The sequence below is a fragment of the Typopeltis vanoorti genome, chromosome 18, assembly GCF_054136105.1.
Source record: "Typopeltis vanoorti isolate ZY-2024b chromosome 18, IOZ_Tvanoo_1.0, whole genome shotgun sequence".
NCBI classification, from domain to species: Eukaryota; Metazoa; Arthropoda; class Arachnida; order Uropygi; family Thelyphonidae; genus Typopeltis; species Typopeltis vanoorti.
The window spans coordinates 54046969-54072088 of NC_143566.1; the positions used below are offsets into that span (position 1 = coordinate 54046969).

Here is a 25120-nt window from a genome sequence, read left to right on the forward strand (position 1 = left end):
GCCTAATCAAAGCCTTATACATTGGAACAAAAATCTCCCTCTTCTACAAGTCAGTGTCCCCTGCATCATTCCCAGAAGTCTTTGTGTTGTTTTCACAAGTTTGACAATGTGTCCCATAAATTTCAGATCCTTATCCACTATCACCCTCCAGATCTCTTATTTCCTCCACCTCCGACAATACATCCTCACCAAGCATAAATTCTGCATCCCATCTTGCAGCCAGCCTGGTTGGCCAAGTTGTTAGCGTACCCACTCTCCAGCCAAAAGGAGTGTAACTGCCTGTGAAAATACTAGTGGTGGTCGTTGGTAGATGGCGTTGGTGTAGATGATGAAGGTAGTTGAGGGTGATGTAGTGGTGGAAACAGAGAGTTGTAGAGTAGGTACCATTCCTCGATGAGTATGGACTCCCTGGAGGTGTTATGTAATAATAATAATAATAATCTCTGTTTCCCAAATTTTAAAACCTTACCTTTTGGAACATTGAACTCAAATCCCCCATTCCCAATCACTCAATTTATTCAAGTCTTTTTGTAAGGCCACAACATCTTCTCTACTCTTCATGGTTTATCCCAACTTTGCATCATCTGCATACAACTGAATATCTCCATCCAAATCTTCACTAATATCATTAATATACAAGTTAAACAGTAATGGCCCTAAAACAGACTCCCTGAGGCACACCACTAGTGACTTTCCTTTTCCTGAATATCGCTCCACCATACACAACTTGTTGATACCTATCAGATAGCCAGTCTCCAATCCAATGAACCAATCTAATATCTAACACCATTTGCTCAAGTTTGACTATCAACTTATCATGCGGTAATCTATCAAAAGCCTTTGCAAAATCTAAGTATATTACTGTGTATCCTTCTCCTCTGTCGATGGAAGCAATCACCTTATCGTAATAAGTAAGTAGATTACTAAAACATGACCTCCTTTTAGCAAATCGATGCTGTCCATCAAAGATAATACCATTGTTGTCAACCCAATTCTGGATCCTAGTTCTCGCAAGATTCTCCAACAACTTAACCACAACACCTAACACACAGATAGGCATATAGCTTGTTGCTTGAGTTCTATCACCTCCTTTATGAAGTGGCACAATCTTACCCTCCTTTCACTCCTTAGGAATTTGACCCAGTGCAAGACTTGTCTTGAAAAAATATGTCAAGGCACTCCTTGGAATATTCCTTCAGAATACGTGGTGATATATTATCAAGTCCCACAGCCTTATTAACATCTAGTTTGCTCAACTCCCCATACACCTCTTGCTCACTTATAGTCAGTCTCTCCTCCCCATCATCAACTGCTCTCAATCTCTCCAGTAGGTCACATTCACAAGATTGAAAGACAATTATGAACTGCTCATTAAGTATCTCCACTACATCTTCCTCAACAGGTGTCTTTATACCATTTTCTCCAATCAGTGTCATCCTTCCATAATCATTCTTTCTTTTTCTGGCCATGTCGAAAGAACTCCTTAGGATTCTTTTTGGCTTCATTAGCTAACTGCTGTTCAAACCTCGCTTTTGCTACTGTTCCCAATCAAGTCACCCGTCTTGACTGGTCTTTGTAATCCTCATTTGCAACAGTTGCAGTGTGTCCTCAGAACTTTATTCCACTGTCTACTATCACTTCAAGATCCTGAATCTCATCCATTTTCTGAAGTATGGCTCCACAAATACAGTACATAGGATTGTATCTCTGTATCCCAAAGTTTAACACCTTGCATTTATAATTATTGAAACTGTGACACTCTCATTTGTTCAAGATAAAAGTCTATTCCAATCTTCCTGTAGAAATGTAACATCAGCACTAATTCTGATTATTCTACCTAACTTTGCATCACCAGCAAACATTTAAAGATCCCATGTCAATCCACATGATATATAATTAATAAAGAAGTTAAAATGCCCAAGAACAAACCCTGAGACATGCCACTAGTCACCTTCCTTTTCTGAGATGCTCCATCATACACCACTTCCAGGTATCTTTCAGAAAGCCAATCTTCCATCCATCTAACCAATCTACTATCTATTCCCATCTTTTGCAGCTTATACACCAATCTCTCATGTAGTAATCTATCAAATGGCTTTACAAAAGTAAAAAAATAAATCACTGTATATGAATCATCCTTATCCAACACATTCATCACTTGATCACAAAACATAAGCAAATTGCTAAAATTAGACCTGATATCCCCTAGACCAGTGGTCTCCAAACTTTTCGCCGTGAAGGCCACATAGTGTACTTCAGAACTGTTCAGTTGGCCGTAATTAAAAAAAAAAACTCTAGAACTAGATATATGAGATTTATTGAAAGTAGATAAAAACTGATTACAGAGTATATGAGATTACATTATTAACAACGTTCATTGTTATTAATTATTAATATGAGCAAATTGAGCAAATTCTCATATTTTTATCACACATTATAATAAAACTATTAATGTGAATGATGTAACTGTGTTTGTGCTTTTAAAATCTTATTAAACTCAGGTTCAAATTTTGAAGTGCTAATTACAAGTAGCGATTTCAAATGTTCATCAGATAAATTTGCCCTGTATTTTGACTTGATATATTTCATTTGGGAAAAAGTATGTTTTCAAAGATACATTGTCCCAAAAATAGAGATAAATTTACAAGCAAATTTCTTCAAATTTGCTTGTATAATTTCGTAAAATTCACATTTTTTTTCTTCGTTAGTCCATTTTAACCGACCTTTTATAGTCAGAAAGACCGTAACTTGGATTACAGTCTTTCTGACCGTAATCCAAGTTACGGTCTTTAGAAAAATTACGGTCTTTACTTAGAAAAATAAGTAAAGTAAACAAAATGCAAAATTTTAGTTATGTAACAATAAATGTTAAGTTTGAATTACCACTATTTTAAAAACAAGGGGTACAATTTATAGAAATGGGTTTAAAAGGGGTACACAAGTGGAAAAAGGTTGGGAACCACTGTCCTAGACCAATGAGCCACCATTTCATATATATATATATATATATATATATATGTTAAAGATACCAGGCTATTTTAGACATGGTTTTACTCCATTTTCCAAGTAAGCAAAGAGACAAATAAGTCAAGTTTGCACCTGCAAGTTGCAAGTCTGGCTGACCCTGCACGTAGTGCAAGACCAAGGCAACTCATGGTAAAAGTAGAATAAGCTCTGATCACTAATCTTAATATTTACCCTTAATGCAAAACACATCTCCTGGAGGAGATGTATGATGCTTTGTATTAAAGGCAAGGGGCCACTACCCAGACCGGTTTCGACCTTTATTGAGGTCTCATCAGTAAATATTAAGATTAGTGATCAGAGCTTATTCTATTTTTACCATGAGTTGCCTTGATCTTGCACTACGTGCAGGGTCAGCTAGACTTGCAACACTTGCAGGTCTATTTGACTTATTTGTCTGTTTGCTTACTTGGGAAATGGAGTAAAACCAGGTCTAAAATAGCTTGGTATCTTTAACATTTATTATACCCAAGATAAAATACTTTCTACACATATATATATAGAAGAGGCTTTCCTCAGCAGGCTGAATATTATCATTGAGTATATATATATAGATAGATAGATAGATATTCGATATATTATATATTCAATATATTTGATGATAATATTCAGCCTGCTGAGGAAAGCCTCTTCTCTAATGGGAAAAAGTTGAATCTACTTCTTCTATGGTATTTAGAAGACCACATCTGGAATTGTGCACTTATGGTAAGTCATTAGGATTTCTTGGATTTGGGGAGATGCTTAAAAAGGTTCAGCAGAAGATATCTTCTTAGTTATCCTCTGAAAATGTATTTATCTGTAGGTTTCTGATTGAGAATTATGGAGAAGAGGGGATATGACAGCTATGAGCACATAGGTCATAAATCTTAAATACCGATAACAGTCTGATTTTGAAGCTCATAAAAATGGAAAAAAAGTTGGGATCATTCCACGAAGCAGAGTAAGAGTGCAGCTAGGAACCATGTATATTTCTGGTGTAAACTACTGGTAGAATGTGCAATGGTACTTAACTTGAACAAGGAGTGATATGATAGGTTTAGGCACTCATTGACTTTGAATGCCCCTCAGACGGCCTGGCTGGCCGAGTGGTTAGCATATCCGTTCTCCAGCCAAAAGGCTGCGGTTCGATTCCCATCGCGGGTATGGATGGTTCTGATTGTTTGTGGAAAAACTAGTGGTGATGGTCGTCGGTGGTAGATGGCATTGGGGGATAGTTGCGGTCATTTGGTGGATGTTGGTGAATGAGTGGTAAAGAGCAGGTTGTAGAGCAGGTGCCCTCCCTCAATGAGTCTTTGGACTCCCTTGAGGTGTCAAATAATAATAATATTTATGCCAGCCTGGTTAGCTGAGTGATTAGCATATCCGCTCTCCAGCCAAAAGGCTGTGGGTTCAAATCCCACCGTGGGCATGGATGTTTGTGATTGTCTGTGAAAATACTAGTGGTGGTAGGTAGTAGATGATGATAGAGATGGAGAGATATAGAGCAGGTACCCTCCCTCGATGAGTCTTAGGACTCCCTGAAGGTGTCATGTAATAATAATAGTAGCACTTTATGTCATTGGTTATGTGAAGCTGTCATACAGCAGCAACGTATGGAACTTCTCAATTACAAACATTTCTTAACCCCCCCCCACTTATTTGTTCATTTTATTTGATTACTTATTTGATTTGATTTGATTATTATTATCTTGTGTTATTTATTTTTTCTTTTGATAGGTTTTAAACCAGTTTTATTGTTACTCTCTGAGAATGTTTCTGCATATTCTGCTTATTTATTGGTTTCTTTTTGAGATGTTTCTGGCTTTTTATTTGTCAGATAAGCAATTCTATAATAAAAAGTATATATTATTGACATATTATTTTCCAAAAATATGCAAATAGATACATATTTTTGGAAAATTTTAGTCATATTTTGAAACATGAAAGTAGTTTCATACAAAGAAAAAGGCTTGAATCAAAATAAGAGTAAACATACATCTCCTTGATTTGGTAACTACTGGCTCAGTAGCATCACTAGGTTCACTTGGTCCGGCTTTGTTAACTGCTTTCACGCGAAATTCATATGGTTGGCCTTGAACAAGATCAGGAACAGTTGCTTTTGTTTGATCACCTGGCACTTCAAGAGCTTTTTCCCAGTCACCCCATTTGTCTTTCTTTTCTATTATATAACCTGTCACAGGAGAACCACCATCTTTTTCTGGAGGATTCCACTTTAAGTCGACATGATCTTTATCCCAGTCAGTCACCTCTGGCTTTCCTGGTTTATCAGGTTCATCTTAATATTAAAAATATATAATATTTCATGTTATTTAATCTTGCCTTAGTGTTTTTAAAAGATAATTGATACAAATTATTGTTTTCAATACAACTGGAAATTAGTATCATAAGTACTTGTACTAGGATTCATTAAAAAAAAAAAAAGGCTTTATTTTCAAAATTAATATCAAATTAACTGTATAATATGCAACTATCCTAAAACTTGTCCGGTTATCCGGCCATTTAATAACACTCAGTCTCTGAGATTTACTTCAAATCATTCATCTCTATCAAGTGGTAACAATGAATGGTTTGGATGAACAATAATCTGTCATTGAATGATCTATAAGTTGAAATGAAAGATTTGTATTATCATCATCATCATCATGCGTATCAAGGATTTAGGCGTGGCATAGCCTATTCCGGCCTTAGAAGTCATCGGTGAATCGTTTAAGAGGACGTCCTGATTTTCTTTTTCCTAATGACTTGTACTTTAAGGCTTGTTTTGGTAATCTCTCTGTTTTCATTCTTTGAACGTGATCCATCCATTTATGTATATTTTTTAATTTTTTGTATTACTGGTTCTTGGTTTAATTCTTTCACAATATCTTCGTTTCTTTTGTGATCAAATAGGGTATACTTTGCAGTTTTTCTCATAAACTTCATTTCTACTGTTGTTAATCTCTGTTTGTCTTTTTGTCCAGATTTCGCTTCAATACATTAAGACTGGTAGGGCTAATGTATTGTATACTTTTAGCTTAGTTTGTTTTTGATCTAGGTTTGGTTTAAATATAGAGTTATTTACACCTGTTATTTTTAAATATTTTGCAATTTTTTGATTTATATCTTTTTCACATGTGATCATACATCCTAGGTAGTTAAATGAATTCACCTATTCTAAGATCTTGTTATCTATTACTATTTTAGTTCTTGCTGGATTTTGTCTTTTAAAGGCCATAGTTTTTGATTTTTCCATTGATAGTATCATACTATAATCTTTGGATATCTCATTTAGATCTAAAATAGCTTTCTTTGAGTTATCTTCAGAATTTGTAATTATTATTTGGTCGTCGGCAAAGAGGAGAGTGTTTAAGTTAACTGTAGGAGAAAGTTTAATTCCTTGATGTAAATTTTTATTCCATTTAATTATTATTTCATTTAAGTAGATATTAAAAAGAGTTGCTGAGAGGGGACATCCCTGTCGGACCCCTTGGTTTATCTCTCTTGTATATGATTTAATCTTATTTGTATTTGATTATTTTCATATATACTTGTGATAGCTTTTAGGATATTATTAGGTATTTGTCTTTCTTTTAATATTATTATTATTATTATTTCCCAACACCTCATGGAGTCAAAGACTCATCTGGGAGGTCCTTTTATCACACACACATCTCATCATACTGTGTCTTAAACACATTCAAACTCCTTGCAGACACCACACTCTAAGGCAAGGCATTCCAATCATTTACATACAACTCTGCATGAAAAAAAACCTGCCTCTCACTCCCCTACTCACACCCTCTTTATACAGTTACCAGAGATGACTTCTGGTTCTCCATTGATCTCCCACTATTCTCTGTAGAACTTCTCCACCATTGATCTTATAACAACCCCTTACCAACTTGTAGATCTCTATCATAACTCCCCTCTTCCTTCTCTCCACCAGACTCTGCAAATTACATCTTCTCAATCTTTCCTCATACTCAACATTCCAGAGATCAGAAACTACCTTAGTCAGTCGCCTTTGGACCCTTTCCAACATCTCTTCATCCTTCTGAAAACCCGCTGACCAAATCTGGGTACAATAGTCCATGTGTGGCCTAATCAAAGCCTTATACGATGGAACAAGAATCTCCCTCCTTCTACACGTCAGTGTCCTCCGCATCATTCACAGAAGTCTTTGTGTTGTCTTCACAATTTTGGCGATGAGTCCCCTAAATTTTAGATCCTTATCCACTATCACCCCCAGATCTTTTATTTCCTCTACCTTCAACAATATATTCTCACTTAGCATAAATTCTGCATCCCATCTTTGTTTTCCAAATTTTAAAACCTTACATTTTGCAACATTGAACTCACATCCCCATTTCCTTGCCCAATCACTCAATTTATTCACATCTTCTTGCAAGACCACAACATCTTCACGACTCGTTATGGTTCATCCCAACTTTGCATCATCTGCAAACAACTGAATATCTCCATCCAAATCTTTGCCAATATCATTAATATACAAGTTAAAAAGCAATGGCCATAAAACAGACTCCTGAGGCACTCCACTAGTGACTTTCCTTTTCCTGGATATCGCATCCCATACACAACTTGTTGATACCTATCAGATAGCCAGTCTCCAATCCAATGCACTAATCTAATATTCAACTCCATCTGCTCTAGTTTGACTGTCAACTTATCATGAGGTCCTCTATCAAAAGCTTTTGCGAAATCCAAGTATATTACTGTGTATCCTTCTCCTCTGTCCAAGGGAGCAGTCACTTTATTGTAATAAGTAAGTAGATTACTAAAACATGACCTCCCTTTAGCAAAACCATGCTGTCCATCAAAGATTATACAATTGTTGTCAACCCAACTTTGGATCCTGGTTCTCACAAGCTTCTCCAACAACTTAACCACAACACCTGACACAGAGATAGCCCTATAGTTTGATGCTTAAGTTCGATCACCTCCTCTATGAAGTTGCACAATCTTGCCCTCCTTCCACTCTTTAGGAACTTGACCAAGTGCAAGACTTGTATTAAAAAAAATATGTCAAGTCAGGTGTCAACTCTCTGGCACATTCCTTCAGAATACACGGTGATATATTATCAAGTCCCACAGCCTTATTTACATCTAGTTTATTCAATTCCCAAATACCTCTTGCTCACTTACAGTCAGTCTCTCCTCCCCATCATCAACTGCTCTCAATCTCTCCATGAAGTCACATTCACAAGATTGAAAGATCTTTATGAACTGCTCATTAAGTATCTCCACCACACATTCTGCAACAGCTGTCTTTATACCATTTCCTCAAATCAATGTCATCCTTCCATAATCATTCTTTCTTTTGCTGGCTACATATCGAAAGAACTCCCTAGGATTCTTTTTGGCTTCATTAGCTAACTGCTGTTCATACCTCTGTTTAGCTACCCTCACCAACCAAGTCACCCTCCTTCCCTGGTCTTTGTAGACCTCATGAAATTGGTTATTTCCACTTCTCTTATGCTGTCTCCACAATGGCCTCTTTCTCTGTATCGCATGCTTAATCTCTTTATTCATCCATCTTACAACTACCTTATTTCACCTTCTCACCCGTGGAATACATTTAGACATTGCATCTACTAAATAGTTTTTGAAAATCCCAAAAGCTCTATTGATCTCTTTTCCAGCTAACTCCTCATTCCATGCCACACCCGCAAGCTTTCTCCTGAGCTCTTCATAATCAACCCCCCCACCCTTGTAGTTCCACATATACCCTTTTTTCACAGGGGTCCTTGCACTGCTGGCAACCACCCAGGTAATCACCTCATAGTCACTTTCACTAATTGGTGGATGATTTGACACTTCATTTATAATTACATCCTCTGATGAGATGACCAAATCCAAGACCCTTAATCCTCGTGTGCCCTCTGTTACATACTGTCTGAGGTTGTTATCCCTCAAAAACTCAAGAAACTCATTTTCTTTACTTCCAGTTGCTATCTCTTCATTCCAGTCTATATTGCCATAATTAAAATCACCCATAATAATCACCCTTTTCTTATTTGCTTGGCTTATTTGACTACACATTTCACTATCACCATCATCCACATTACCAGGTCTATAACAACCTCTCACCAAGTATTTGATGCTATTCACCTCTATCTCACACCATACTGCCTCAAAATCACTGGCCCTATTTCCCTCTTGCATCTCTACCTTGCATGGACATAAGTCTTTCTCTATCATCAATAGCACTCATCCTCCCTTTTTACCCTTTCTATCCTCACGAAACATATCATACCCTTCCATCTCTATTCCTGTCAGGATGTCGTCCTCATCTAACCATGTCTCACATATTCCAACAATCTTTAAGTGAACAAACGCAATTAGTGCAACCATTTCATCCGCTTTGTTTCTTATACTTCTAGCATTGGTGTACAAACACAACAGCTCATTTCTGGATCTACAGCTAGTTCCACTGATACTACTCATTCGATGTGATTTCTCCATGCTGGACTGGGCCATTTTCCTTTTCTGCTTCTTCATTTTAGAACCCTTTTCAATTTCATCTGTTTCCTCTTGATTCCTGGTCATCCCATTTCTTTCCTGCATACACATGCTCTCACCTCCTCTTGGAGCATTCACCTTTCTCACGCTGTGTACCCTGTCCACCCTGAGCCTCCCCGTTTCCCTGCTCCTCTTGCACACCCATTCTCTCATTCTCCATAGTCATACCATTCACTTCCCCCATTCATATCCACTTCTTCAATCTCTCCTGTCTTACTCTCCTGCTCTTCCACATCACTTCCCCTCTCGATCTGATTCATTCTCTCTATTCACTTCTCTACCTTCCAGCAGCAGTCTCTCCAAGCGACTCACACCATAACCACTCAAATGCAATCCATCGCTCCCATACAGCTCACTTCATCTCTCAAACTCATTCCACACATTAACAAACTGTACTCCAATCTCCTCACACATTTCAGCCAGAATATCATTCATAATCCTTGCTCTCCGCCTCATTTCACCACAATCATACCTAGGCAAATATGTTAAATAATATGTTTTCTTTTAACTTTGTCAAATGCTTTTTCAAAGTCAATAAATGCAATATGTGTTTTTAAATTATATTCTCCTCTTTTTCTCTATTATTAATTTTAGGCAAAAGGCCGGGTCTATACATGATTGTCCTTTTCTAAATCCATTCTGTACTTCTAGAATAAAGTTTTCGGAATATTTCATTAGTTTGTTATTTAAGATTCTGCTATATATTTTGTAACAGGAATTTAGTATACTGATATCTCTATAGTTTTTAGAGTCATCTCTATTACCATTCTTAAAGATAGGAATCACAATTGCTTTTTTCCATTCTATTGGGGGGATACCAGTTGAGTAAATTTTATTTAAAAATAATAAGAGTCTTTCTTTGAATCTTGTTCCTGCGTATTTATATAGTTCTGAACCTAGCTTATCTTCTGCAGGTGATTTTCTGTTTCTTGTTTCTTTCAAGCTGATTTCTAATTCTTCTTCAGTTATTTCCTTTTCATTTTCGTTAATTTTTTGCCAGTTGTCTTTTTTAAAATATTTGTCTGTCCACAGTTCTGTGTAGTAATTTAGAAATTCTTCTAATTTCAATTCAGTGTTTAATTTTATGTTTTCTTTGGTATCTATCTGCATTTAAGTGTTTCAAAATCTTATATACATTGGGTCTTATTTTATATAAATCATGTTCTAAATTAGAAACAAATTTATTCCATGATTCTCTATGTCATTTTCTGACTTCTATTTTAGCTATGGCTCTTCTTCTTTTATATTCTATTTCATCTTCTAATCTTTTACTACTTAACCATTTGTGATAGGCTTCTTTTTTTCTTTTTGATTATTTCTTTGATTGTATCATCCCAGATCTTCAGTTTTTTTCTTTTATTGAATTTTTTGGTCTTTCCTAAGCTTTCATTTGCTGCTGCATTTAGTATCATTTTTATATTAAGCTATTCTTCATTTTGTTTTATTTTATCTAGATATTGTTTAATTCTTTGTTCATATAGCCATTGTACATTTGTGTCATTCAATAGTCTAGTTTTCTAAACAAATGTGTCAATTTTTCTTTCTGTTCTTGTTACTTGTAGCCATTTAGATGGTAATCTTAATTTTATTTTAACAAGGAAGTGGTCACTGCTTATTTCATATCCTCTGTGAACTCTAACATCTAGTGAAAATTTTGATGTCTTTTCATTTAATATGAAGTAATCTAATATTGATTTCCATCCTCTTGCTGCCCAAGTATATTTATGTATGTCATTATGTTTATAGAAGGAATTCATTATTTTTAGCTTATTATAAACTACAAAGTCAATCAATTTTCTACCATTTCTGTTTAGAGTGTGTTCTCCATGTATTCCTATATTATTATTAATTTTCGTGTTTCCAATTCTTGCATTTAAGTCTCTTGCTAAAATTATGTAATCATTTTTATTTATTTTGTAGCTGATTATAAAAATCAATATTATCCTGTTCTCTTCCTTCTTCTGGGGCATATAAATCAATTATTGTTAAATAGCCTCTATCTATTTTTATTCTAGCTTCTATTATTCTTTCATTCCATAATTTATAATGTTTTAACTGTTTTGAAAGGGAGTTATGAATCCAAATCATGAGTCCTGCTTGTGCTCTTTGGTCTCTGTCGACTCCACTGTATATCACATTAAAATTTTCAGTTCTCATAGTTCCTTATAATTTATTTTTTGTTTCAGTGATTACTGCTATTTTAAAATTTCTTTCATTTAATAACTGATCTAATTCTATGCTATTCCTCTTACATTCCAGTTTGCTATGTGTATTATATTTTGTCGTTTCCATTTTTGTTTTACCTTTTCCATTTGTATTATAAGCCACTCAATAATTGGTTGATTATTGTATAAATTATTATACACTATATGATAATTCTTCCACTATGGAAAATCAAACTGAGAGTGTGCAAAACATTGGGAAAATTTTCCCCCCTAACAAATGATATCTTTTGAATGGAAAAAAAGTGTTAAGTAAACACTGTACTTTAACATTTTTGAATACTTCAGGAAAGGTTTCAAATTCAAATCAGCTTTGCAATGCTTCCCAAGCTTGCAGGAAGCTAGGGCTACACTAGCATTTTAAACCAAACACTCACTATGTTATTCTGAGCAATTATGACTTTTAGAAAACAGATATGCCAAGCTGTCATTCTGAAACATTTCTGAATACACATGATGATGTGTCATACATCTTATCAGCATGAAGCTTACTGATATCCCTGCTTCTCACTCATGAACAGTCTATCTTCTCCTATTTCTTCTATATTGAAGCATCTCATGATTTCATACATATGAAGGTGGAATACATCAATTAATTGTGATGTCAGGAATTGAAATAGTCTTGTACTTCCTCCATAGCATTTTCTTTCTAGCACAGCTTGGTTGAATTCGCTGTTCATCCATTTCTCTCCTACTCTATTTACTCACTTAACGCTTCATATGAAAAGAAAATGCTATGGAAGGAGGTAGAAGACAATTAGTTGTGATTGAATCTATGAAGAATATAAAGTGCAAGCTAGAAAGGTGATGAGCATGGTAAAGAAGAAAAGGTGCAGTATGAGAGGAGATTGGCTGCTCAGGCCAAGGTTAACTCAAATTAATTTTTCCACTATATGTCAAACAGGAGAAAGAATAAGCTGTTGTAGTGCAATTGGAAGAATAGCAGAACATTGCACCGTTCGAATGGAAAAAACCTGAGTTCGATTCTCATCATGATGAGGAGAATCCTTATATGGGCTTTTTAAGTTGAAGGTGAGTTAGCCGATCTCATATATTGGTAGCGGGGTTTTTACTTCCTGAAACTCAGGTTTTTCATCCTGCATACAGACAAATTGGCCTTCAGAACACATGCAATTTCCAGACAAAAAATACCGTTGTTGGTAATGATGGGCGATAGATGGCATTGATGGTAGTAGTGTTGTAGTACTGTTGGAGAATTAAGTATTAATGGAGAGGATGAGATGTATTTAGTGAAGTAGAGTAGAGTAGTGTGCCCTCCCATGATGAGCCCTTCAACTCCCTGGAGGTGTCACATAATAATAATAATAATTACAGCAGGTTGACACTGGTGGATAGTCATAGTAGGAGAATAATAGTTGCAAAGGATATAGTGGAATTTTACAGAAGAATGATTTTTTTTAGAATTCTCGAGAACTGCCATTTCCCATTGCCAATTCCTGAAGATTGAAAAATGTAAGGAATTTAGAAATCCTACACCTGATACAGCTCTGATTATTTCACTTTTAACTCCCCTATTAATGTGTCTCCCTTCTATATGTTGCATATCATCATTTACACTTATATGACGTGCACCGATAAAGTGCTCAATAATTCTACTACATCCCATGCCGTCACTGTTGTATCATTACTATTCACTAATGTAACCTCTCCATAATTTTCTTCTTGTTTATCACGTAATGAAAAAATTCTATTTTATTTTTGCTCTGACTGACTAATCTCTTCTCACTTTTCTTTCTTTGTCATAGTTGTCACCCTTCTAGTCAGCACTTTATATTCCTTATGTCATGTGATAATTGCTGATTGTCTTGCACCTCCTCCATGACAACTTCTTTCCCAATATTCCTGATTGCACTGTTCATATTTCACTTCTGCCCTGGTTGCTTAACTCTTATACAGCTGTGCATAGCTTGTGGAGATTATGCCTAATTAATTCCAGTGCTATCTATCAACATCTTTCCTGCACAGCTCCTCATTAATCCAAGGTTGACTGATGAGGAGCTGTGTAGAAAAGAAGTTGACAGAGTCCAATTGATTACCAAGTTTCTCTTAATCACCAATCTTATAATTCCATATATATCCCTTTTGGACAGCACCCTTTTCCTCTTTGCCTCCCAAATCAATACCTCATAATCACCACTCTCACCAACTGATGGCAGTGTTGACACTTCATTAATAACTACATTGTGCAGATATCACCAAATCGTACACACTAAAACCATGAGCTGCTTCTTTCATATACTGCATAAGGTAGCTATCCCACAGAATTTCAACAAATTCACTCTCCTTTTTTCCCACACACTATCTCCTCCTTCCAATCTATATTCCTATTAAAGTTTCAGATTAGGATTACTTTCTTTTTACATGCCAAAGCAATTTGCCTAAATAATTATCCTGTTATATACATTATTCTATTAATTTCAACTTCACACCAAACAGATTCAACATCTGCATATACTAAGGTTTTCAACTTTTCTACCATTAATAGCACTTTCTTCACCCTCTTTTATATTCTTATTCTCATATAAAATTCAATATTCCTTCCATTTGTATCCCAAATAGTATATCATATTCACACAACCATGTTTCATTTACGCCAATTATCCTTGAGCATACTGAATCAATGAAACAAACTCAGCTCCCTTATATCTGATTTATAACTCATCATATTATCAACTTTACAAACAGTTGACAAAAGCACATTTCCTCCATTTTAAAAAATTGTACTGATTTCAAAACAATATTAAAAAAAAAAAAAAAACTCGTACTCCAAAATTCAGATATCATGACAGGCTTTTATTTTATAACTCACTTTACAAGACTCTCTTACAGCTAAAAGAATAAAGCCTGGAAGAACCAGAGGTCATCCCTGGAAACTGTATAAAGAGGGTGTGAGTAGGGGAGTGAGAGGCAGGTTTTTTTCGTGCAGAGTTGTGAATGATTAGAATGCCTTGCCTGAGAGTGTGGTGTCTGCAAGGAGTTTGAGTGTGTTTAAGGCATGGTATGATGAGATCTGTGTGTGATAAAAGGACCTCCCAGATGAGTCTTTGACTCCATGAGGTCTTGTTTAATAATAATAATAATGATGATGATGGTTATTTCACATTATAATTTTGAGATGTTTTGACAATTACTCAGACCACAAAAATTACACAATAATTTTTGTGTTCTGAAAATGCTTGTCTGAAATTTAGTGTGCCATTTAAGCAGTTAATATACCGTATTTATTTTGTTCTTGTAGAGCTGTGAATCATTCTATGTGTGTGTGTGTATGTGTTCATATGGCATAAAAATATGTCTACATTAATGTGTGCATACATTATCATTAATGTAGACATATAGGTTAAGACTGTTGAGATTACTGGAACTCAGATTAAGAATAATACAAATATGTTTATGATTTAAACTTCTTTTCTAATGCTTATAATGAAATCTAAAATGCTTACCGTAAGGATTTTTGGCAGTTACTGATTTTTGTGCTTCTAATGGCTCTGATTCCCCTTCTTTATTTACTGCTCTAACTCTAAATTTATAATCTTTTCCAGGAGTTAGTCCATTTATTTCCATAGCTAAAAAAAGAAAATGAATAAATAAGAAAAGTTTTCACAAGATCAATAAATAATTTATGCCACCTTGTTATTAATGTGTGTGTGTTTTGTGAAAATTATTTTATTCAAAAAGGTTACAGTCAGAGGGGAATGAAAGTAACAGTTAATCATGGAACACAGAGGAGAAAGGAATGAAAATTTTATGTCTTAACATGTTCATGCCAGGCACAGATATATATATCTTCTCATCTCATACATGTCTATGTCATGTAAGTCATGAGACATGAGAAATTGCCTCAGTCTTTCTGTTTGCATATCAGGTAGACAGGCCTCAAATTGTAGCATGTGCATAGATCAAAACCAAAGCTATGTTGACTGGAAAACAATCTATTTCTTTCAGTGTATATATATAAGTAATATATATATAGTAATTAAGATAATATCTAAAAGTACACCTTTCCTGGAAAACATAGCCAGCATGACAAAATAAAGAAAAGAATTTGTATTCATTGAACATTATCAGATGACTGAGATGAAACTAACTGTGCAAAGCAAATAATACCCCCCCCCCTCCTCATCCAATATTATACAAACATAACAAAACATCAAAGAGACACTTCAAAACTAGACATTTCATTGTAGGAGTGAATACTGAAGAGTTTTCTTTCACAACAGTGTCATTAAAAATAACTGACAGGAAAATTCTTTCTAAGAATCTTTGACTATCTAACATCCTTGCCTTCTTTTCTTTTAAATGAAAAGAGAAAGACTCTTTTAGTGTTGGGAACTGATTATCAAGAAATTCAAAAAAGCTTTTTTTTTTCTTCAAAGGATGTGTGCTTTACATTATGGGGAAATACTAATGGGATGAAGAGAGGGGAAATGGCTATGCGTGTGCATGAAATCACAGCGCTGTAGCGAGGACCTGGAAGCTCACACAACTGAGCAAGCCAAGGTAGCTTTGACTAGATGAGCAAGCATCGGCCTGCAACACAACACAAAGCTCAATTATTGCCACACAAGCTTAAGACGTCTTCTGTCTACAAAAACTAAAGCCCAAATGGAATGCTTATAAATGCATGCATTTATTAACAAATAAATATTACTTCTTTCTCAAGAATTTGCTTGCTGTGCAATTCTACAATTGTGCAGCAAGCATGGAGAATTCGTCCCTGCCACCCTCCACATTACCTGGTCTATAGCAACATCCAATAAAGTATTTCATTCTATTCACCTCTATCTCACTCTAAAATTACTTTTAATTTAATATGTTTTTAAAATGACAGTGTATTGTACTGCATGTTTTTTTTTTTTGTTATTCATGCCATATGAATAAATAAATAAATAAAGCATTCGGCTTCTGGTATGTTTCATATGGATGCCTAGATGTCATTGGTGTTTTGACAGCATCCACAACAATTTCATCGTAGAAATGTTTCAATGGCAGATGTTTCTTTCTTATTTCTTTTTTGCGGTATCATCTGTGTTGAGAGATTTTGTTTTCACTAGCCTCAGATTTTTTTTTTTCTTTTTTGGAGAATTTTAGCAGAAGAAGTAATCACAGATGAGTGCCTATCATTGCTTCTTCATCAGGAAAAATATCTTAGATGGCATCAAATTGGATCTTTCTAGGGCACTTCGTATATTTATTGTTTTATCATCTAGTGGAAGAGTCGATGGGTTCATTTATTTTTTATTCTTATTATTACTATTATCTGAGACCTCCAGGGAGTCAAGGACTCATTGAGGGAGACTGTAAATTATCCAACCCAGTTATCATACCTTCCCTTAAATTCATTTACACTAGATGCACTCACTACCCATAAGGGCAAATTAATCCACTCGCTCACTGCTCTCTGGGAGAAAAACCTAGCTCTTAACCCTTTCTTGATTGAGAACAACCTTATCTTACATGAATGACCCCCATGTTCTCTCCCCGCCTTCCATATAATAAAAAATTTCATCATTTGAAATGCTATAACACCGATTCAAAAGTTTATTGACCTCTAATCATATCATCCCTCTTTCTCCTGTTAACCCAGAGTCTGTAATCCACATATTTGCAATCTGTCCTCATAATCTAAATCCCATAATCTGCATATAATCTTTGTAACTCTTCTTTGCACCCTTTCCACAGCTTCTTTATCCCCTTGGAACCTGGGAGACCAAATCTGTGCACAGTAATCCAAGTGTGGTCTTATCAAAGCCTTATAAAGAGGCAAAATTACCTCCTTATCCTTACATGTCAAGGTTCGCTTCAACATAGCAATTATCCTCGGATCTGGGTTAGTCCCAAGGGGATGGAAAGAGGGGAAAATAGTTCCACTAAATAAAGGAGGTTCCATGACTGCTGTTGTAAATTACCGACCAATTAGCATATCAGGAATCATTGTCAAGGTCTTGGAGAAATTAGTCAAGAAAAGAATACAGGATTGGATAGATGAAAATGGGATATTGTATGGGGGACAGCATGGTTTTGTGAAGGGTAGATCATGCCTCAGTAACTTGCTCATGTTTTATAACACAGTTACAGCTGAACTGGATAAAGGTAATGGGTTTACAGTGATTCTACTGGACCTTGCCAAGGCCTTTGACAGGATACCACATGGAACTCTAATCAGTAAACTGGAGCAGATGGGGATGGATATAGGGTTGGTGAGATGGATAGGAGGGTGGTTGATGGAGAGATTCAGAGAGTGATTTATTCAGGAGTAGAGTCCAAAAGACAGCTTGTGACTAGTGGTGTGCCGCAGGGCTCTGTTCTTGGACCACTAGTTTTCAATTTGTTCATCATTGATATAAGAAAGGATCTGAGAGGAAGTGTTCACTTGTTTGCTGATGATGCAAAGTTGGGTAGAGATTGTGAGTGCATAGGATGTCAAAATTTTACAGGATGATTTGGATAATTTGGAGGACTGGGCTAGGAAAAATGGATGTCAATTTAATGTAGCAAAATGTAAGGTTATGCATTTTGGGGTGAAAAGAATAGCACCAGTATATCACATTGGTGGAATTGGTGGAACTCCAGGAGATTGATGAGGCCAGGGATTTGGGAGTGTTGGTGAATAAGGAGTTGAAGTTTAGGGGCCACATCACAAAAGTGGCTAAATCAGCTCATCATATCACTTAGCTTCTGAAAAATACTTTAAAAAGCAAAGACAAACAAGTTATTGTTCCTCTGTATCAAGCCTTGATAAGACCCCATCTAGACTACTGTGCCCAGATATGGGCACCAGGGTTTCTTCTTGATGGGGAGGAGGTGGAGAGGATCCAGAGACAAGTGACTAAGATGATAGCAGGTCTGTGGAATGAACCTTATGAGAACAGGTTGAAGATTTGTAGGTTGCAAAAACTGGTCGATAGGCAGAAAAGGATTGATATGATTGAGACATTCAAATTACTGAAGGGTTTCTATAAGATTAATCCAGAAGATATTTTTGAGAATAGGACTGGTGGTGGGAGGACTAGGGGCCATACATGGAAGCTGGGCTAGAATGTGGTTAGCAGGGGTGTTAGAGCTAGGTTTTTTACTTGGAGAGTGGTGAATGAGTGGAATAAGCTGCCAGAGTCTGTTGTGGGTGCTACGACCGTGAATGAGTTCAAGGCAAGGTATGATAGATACTGTGTGAATGTCAAATAGTTGTTCTTGACATGATGTTAGGGCCTCCTTCGATGAGTCTGTCGACGCCTTGGAGTTGTCTGGAATAATAATAATAATCCTCTGAGTTGTATTTGCAACTTCTGCTATGTAACCTTTGAACTTTAAATTCTTATCCACCAATACACCAAGATTCCTTGCCTCTTCAGTTTCTTGTGGCATAACCCTGCTAATATAATATGCTGCTGGAATTCTAATCACACCAAAGTGCATAACTTTACACTTACTAACATTAAACTGCCAGCCATTTTCGTTTGTCCAGATTTCCAGTCTATTCAAATCATTTTATAATTGCTGAATATCAGTAGCATCCCTGATTGCATTGATCATCAGCAAACAATTGCAAATCTGATGATAGACCCTGCTTGATGACATTAATGTATAGATTGAACAATAATGGCCCAAGGACTCAACCCTAAGGCACACCACTGGTTACCTTAAATCTGGCAGATTCACACCCATTGTGTACCACATTTTTTGTTATCTGTCTGTCAACCATCTCCTGATCCAAGTCAATAGATTATGTTCCAATCCCATATTCTCCAGTTTACACAACAGCCTATCGTGTGGTATCCTATCAAATGCCTTAGAAAAATCCAACATTATCATTGTGTATCCATTCCCTTTATCCAAATTGGCCATAACATTGTTATAAAATGTGAGCAAATTGCTAAAACATGATCTTCCTTTAGTAAACCCATGCTGTTTCCTGCAGAGTATAGAACACTTATCTATCCATTTCTGTATGCGAGTTCTTACCAACTTCTCTAAAATCTTCACTACCACACCAGAGATACTAATAGGTTGGTAATTAGACACATCAATTTTTGCACCACCCTTGTGCAATGTAACTATCATACATTCCTTCCATTCCTGCGGTATCATTCCTGAGCTGAGACTCAAGTTATACAAATGTGTGAAAGGCCTAGCCATTTCAGCTGAACATTCCTTTAACAAATGGGCATATATTCCATCTGTCGCTATTGACAAATTCTTATCCAGGTTATGCAAGAGCTCTTCAACCTCATTTTCATGAACATCTAACTCTTCATCCAACGTAGCAGTAGCACCATGCATCATGCTACATACACCTGGTTGATATATCTTAGCAAAGTGAGTACTCATTAACTGAACAATCTCCTTAGCTTCCGACCCCTGTGTACCATTCAATAAAGTTATTCTTCCACATTCATTTTTTTCTTTTGTTTGCGGCATAACGATAAAATTCTTTTGGATTGCCTTTAGCTTGCATGGCCAATTTCTTTTCATACTCCATTTTAGCTTTTCACAATCGTTACTTTTCTGGCATGAGCTTTATATATTTCATAACTCCTCTCACTCTTATTCTCACGATATTCTTTCCACATCATCTTCTTCTTGTGGATCTCTAGCTTAATAAGGCTGCACATCCATTTCACTCCCAACCTATTTATTCTTATTTATATAGTAGTGGAAGACTACCATACTGTCTCCAAATGTCTACAGATCATAACTGCAATGCATTAGATTACAGTGATGGTGGTCTGGAAGTTAGGATACCAAGAAAGACAAGATTGGAGGAAAAGTGCAGTACAGGAATAAGAACGAAAAGAGCCAATACCATCACTGGATGGTCCCCTTCACTACAAAGAGATGCTACACTTGGAGGTATGGGCAACTATAGATGAAGTTGGCAACTCAACTGTAAAACATTGAAGGCAAACCACAGGATGATAGTTTGTAAAGCAGATCTGAGGCATTGGTCAGGTGCTAGACCCAATCAAATGCCTTATAAATGTTGAGACTACTGGTGACTAGTCCAGATCAGATTACTAACAAAGGTAAATGTCAGTGAATTCATTCTGTTTTTATAAATTTCCACTTTTACTGGAAAACTGAGAACTTTTACAGCATTTATATAATGATTTATCTGTTTTTATAAGATATTTCATGGAAAATGGAGGAGTTATACTGGAGGAAGTAGGGGAGACAAGAGATCTGGTGTTGACGATTGACAGAAACCTGAAATTTAGGGGACATATTGCAAAGGTGGTGAAAGTAACACAGAGGATTGCTGCAATAATGAGAAGGATGCTGACCTGCAGCGATAAAATAGTTATCATTCCATTGTATAAGACCCTGATCAGACCACACTTGGACTATTGTTCTCAGATTTGGTCCCCAGGACTTGAAGGGGATAAATTAACTGTGGAAAGGGCACAAAGGCGGATAGCAAAGATGGTTTCAGGACTGTACAATGATAGTTATGAGGATCGGCTGAGGGAATGTGGACTGCAGAGTTTGGTGGATTAGAAGAAGAAGAGATGATATGGTTGAGACTTTTAAACTGTTGAGAGGTGGTTACAGAGTTGACACTGGGGAGTTCTTTCGCTTGGTTGAACAGCAGGAAAGAGTGATTACAAGAGGCTATCCCTGAAAGTTACGAAAGGAAACTGTGAGCAAGAGGGTGAGGAGTGGTTTCTTTGCATGGACGATGGTTGAACCATGGAATGCATTGTCTGATGGAGTGGTGAGAGCAAGAACAGTCAATGAGTTTAAGGAGTGGTATGATAGACTTTGTGTTTCTTAGGAAGGACCTCCCACGATGAGTCTTTTGACTCCATGGAGGCCTGAATAATAATAATAATAATAATAAAATTCCATGACTTTACACATAAAAGATACACATACCAGCCACTAAATAAGAAACCATTGCACAGATGAATGTAGACATCACTTACACAGCATATATGCAAAATACTTGGTGTCACGCGCATCACCACATGTTTTAGGCAACTATTTAAGAATGCTGTTAGTTATTAATCAACAAATATGTTGATCAGAATGAGAAAAACCAAGGATTGTTCGTGGGTTCAATATAGGGCTTATTTTAGGTGCCCATTTGGCTCAAGCTATGATTTTGAAAGCAGCAGAGCTGACTGGTTTCTCAAAAAGTGAGATATCCTGAGGTTAAATTCTTCTTCTTCTTCTTCTTCTCTCTTCCATCATCTATGTGGATGATGATGAGGCCAAATGAACTCTTTCCACTTCTGTCTGTCCCTGGAAAGTCTGAATAATTCTGTCCAGTTTGGTGTCGCTTGTTGTAATTTGGTTTTCAGGTCCTCTTTTATTTTGTCTATCCATCTAATTCTGGGCCCCCCTTTGGATCTTTTACCTTCCATTATTGTATTCAGGGTTTTTGATAGTAATCTTTCCTGTCATTCTGGTCACATGGCCAAACCATTGCAGTCTTCTTTCTTGGATTATGTCTATTATTGTTATTTCTCTATTGTTATTAGTGGAAAAATAATCCACATTACTTGTCTAATAGGTATAAATATGATCCTATGAGAGTCTGTCAGGAATAAGTTCACTGTCATCTGAGAACACTTGAGAAGACAAACAGAACTTCCTCTGTGCTGCAATTGACCAAAGCATTTAATGAAGGCCATTCTAGACCTATATCTCACTGAACTATGAACAGGATTTTGAAGAGGATTGGTATTGGCAGTCTAATGGAGATCCAACACTACATTAAATAGAAGTTTCTAATTCAGTCTAATTCATGTATAATATATATATATAATTTCATGAGATATGTTTTAAGCAACGTTAGAAAAACAGCTTACCAGGCTCTTTTGTTTTTCCTACAGGAAGCCATGTTCCAGTATCAGAATCCAGCTTTTCAACTTCATAACACTGAATTGGAATGCCACCATCATCTTTAGGGCGCTTCCACTTCAATTTACAGCCATTTTTGTGCACATCAGAAATCTCTAGTGGTCCTTCGGGAGCAGTAGGCTTGTCTGTAAAAGGAATGAATAAAAAGAAATGCTTAATCACTTATTCACTTTTTAACTTCAGTCGTTTCGTTAAGTGTGAGGTCTGTTATATGTATTCCTTCGATTACATAAATGATTTGTGGATGTTTAGTGTGGATGGAAGAAGGGTGTGTGCGAAGTGTGACCTGAACGAGGAACTGATGAATGCAAATATGAAATTGATGACAGAAAGTGTTAGTACTGATTGTGTCATGAGCGGACGTTTGAAAGAGTAGGATTGTGTGAAAGACAGGAAAAAAATGTTAAAAAATCAGGAAAAAAGAAAAATAGCAATTTGAAAACCGTAACGGATGTTAAAAGGGAAGAAAGTGAGGTGGAAGGAAACAAAATTGAGAGAACGAATGAAAGTAGAAATCGTGTGATGCAGAAATCGCAAGTGAAAAAAATCGAAAGCATAAATGATAGCGAAAAAAGAATGAATGATGGCGAAAGTTGGACTGAAAGTACTGAAACAAAGAAAGATGAGAGTAAAAGTGAGAAGAATGATAGCGAAAGTTGGATGCATGTTAGTCCAAAAGTATGGAAACAAAGAAAGATAAATGAGAGTGAAAGTGAGAAGAATGATAGTGAAAGTTGGATGTATGTTGGACCGAAAGTACGGAGACAAAGAAGGATGAATGAGAGGGAAAGTGAGAAGAGGAGCACAAGAGTTAGAAAGTTAGAAAGATTTAATGATAGAGATAATGTGTCGCAAGATTTGGAAAGTCAATTGGATTGGATGATGCAAGAAATGAAATGGATGCGAAATGAAATTAAGAGAATTCAGGTCAAAACTATTAAAATAAATCATGATGGAATGAAAGAGTTAACGAAAGATGAGCAAGTGGCATAGTATGGTAACTCCATTATTAAAGGTGTGCTAGAGGATAAAATGCACAAGGTATGTTTTCCAGGTGGTAAAATGAGTAGAGCGATTGAGGCATTGGATATGAGGTGGGAGCGAGCAAAACAGTTAATAGTATTAATTGGTACAAATGATCTGAGACAAAACAAAGAGCATGTCAAATGAATATCAGGAGGCTGCTTGGAAAGATAAAAGAGAATAGTGTGACAGGAAGTGTAGTCAGTGTGTTGCCTAGGTATGATTGAGGTGAAATGAGGCGGAGAGCAAGGATTATGAATGATATTCTGGCTGAAATGTGTGAGGAGATGGAAGTACAGTTTGTTAATGTGTGGAATGAGTTTCAGGGACGAAGTGAGCTGTATGGGAGTGATGGACTGCATTTGAGTGGTTATCGTGTGAGTCGCTTGGAGAGACTGCTGCTGGAAAGTAGAGAAGTGAATAGAGAGAATGAATCAGATCGAGAGGGGAGTGATGTGGAAGAGCAGGAGAGTAAGACAGGAGAGATTGAAGAAGTGGAAATGAATGGAGAGGTGAGTGGTATGAGTATAGAAAATGAGAGAATGGGTGTACAAGAGGAGCAGGGAAACGGGGAGGCCCAGGGTGGACAGGGATACACAGCGTGAGAAAGGTGGATGCTCCAAGAGGAGGTGAGAGCATGTGTAGGCAGGAAAGAAATAGGATGACCAGGGATCAAGAGGAAACAGATGAAATTGAAAAGGGTTCTAAAATGAAGAAGCAGAAAAGGAAAATGGCCCCAGTCCAGCACGGAGAGATCACATCGAATGAGTGGTATCAGTGGAACTAGCTGTAGATCCAGAAATGAGCTGTTGTGTTTGTACACCAATGCTAGAAGTATAAGAAACAAAGCGGATGAAATGGTTGCACTAATTGCGTCTGTTCACCCAAAGATTGTCGGAATAAGTGAGACATGGTTAGATGAGGACGACATCCTGACAGGAATAGAGATGGAAGGGTATGATATGTTTCGTGAGGACAGAAAGGGTAAAAAGGGAGGAGGAGTGCTATTGATGATAGACAAAGACTTATGTCCATACAAGGTAGAGATGCAAGAGGGAAATAGGGCCAGTGGTTTTGAGGCAATATGGTGTGATATAGAAGTGAATAGAATCAAATACTTGGTGGGATTTTGTTATAGACCTGGTAATGTGGATGGTGGTGATAGTGATATGTATAGTCAAATAAGCCAAGCAAATAAGAAAAGGGTGATCATTATGGGTGATTTTAATTATGGCAATATAGACTGGAATGAAGAGATAGCAACTGGAAGAAAAGAAAATGAGTTTCTTGAGTTTTTGAGGGATAACTACCTCAGAGAGTATGTAACAGAGGGCAAACGAGGATTAAGGGTCTTGAATTTGGTCATCTCATCAGAGGATGTAATTATAAACGAGGTGTCAAAACATCCACCAATTGGTGAAAGTGACCATGAGGTGATTACCTGGGTG

General features: G+C 36.5%; 1 protein-coding gene across 1 annotated transcript in view; it reads right to left on the reverse strand.

Moving 5' to 3' along the window:
• Positions 1-25120, reverse strand: part of LOC150096673 (twitchin-like) — a 2440784-nt gene that overhangs the window by 1247614 nt on the left and 1168050 nt on the right. Inside the window, exons 61-63 of the mRNA XM_090408679.1 lie at positions 22598-22774; positions 15230-15352; positions 5000-5299 (exon numbers count right to left, since the gene is read on the reverse strand). Of these exons, the coding sequence (XP_090264805.1) occupies positions 5000-5299; positions 15230-15352; positions 22598-22774 (600 nt within the window). The remainder of the gene's footprint in view (positions 1-4999; positions 5300-15229; positions 15353-22597; positions 22775-25120) is intronic.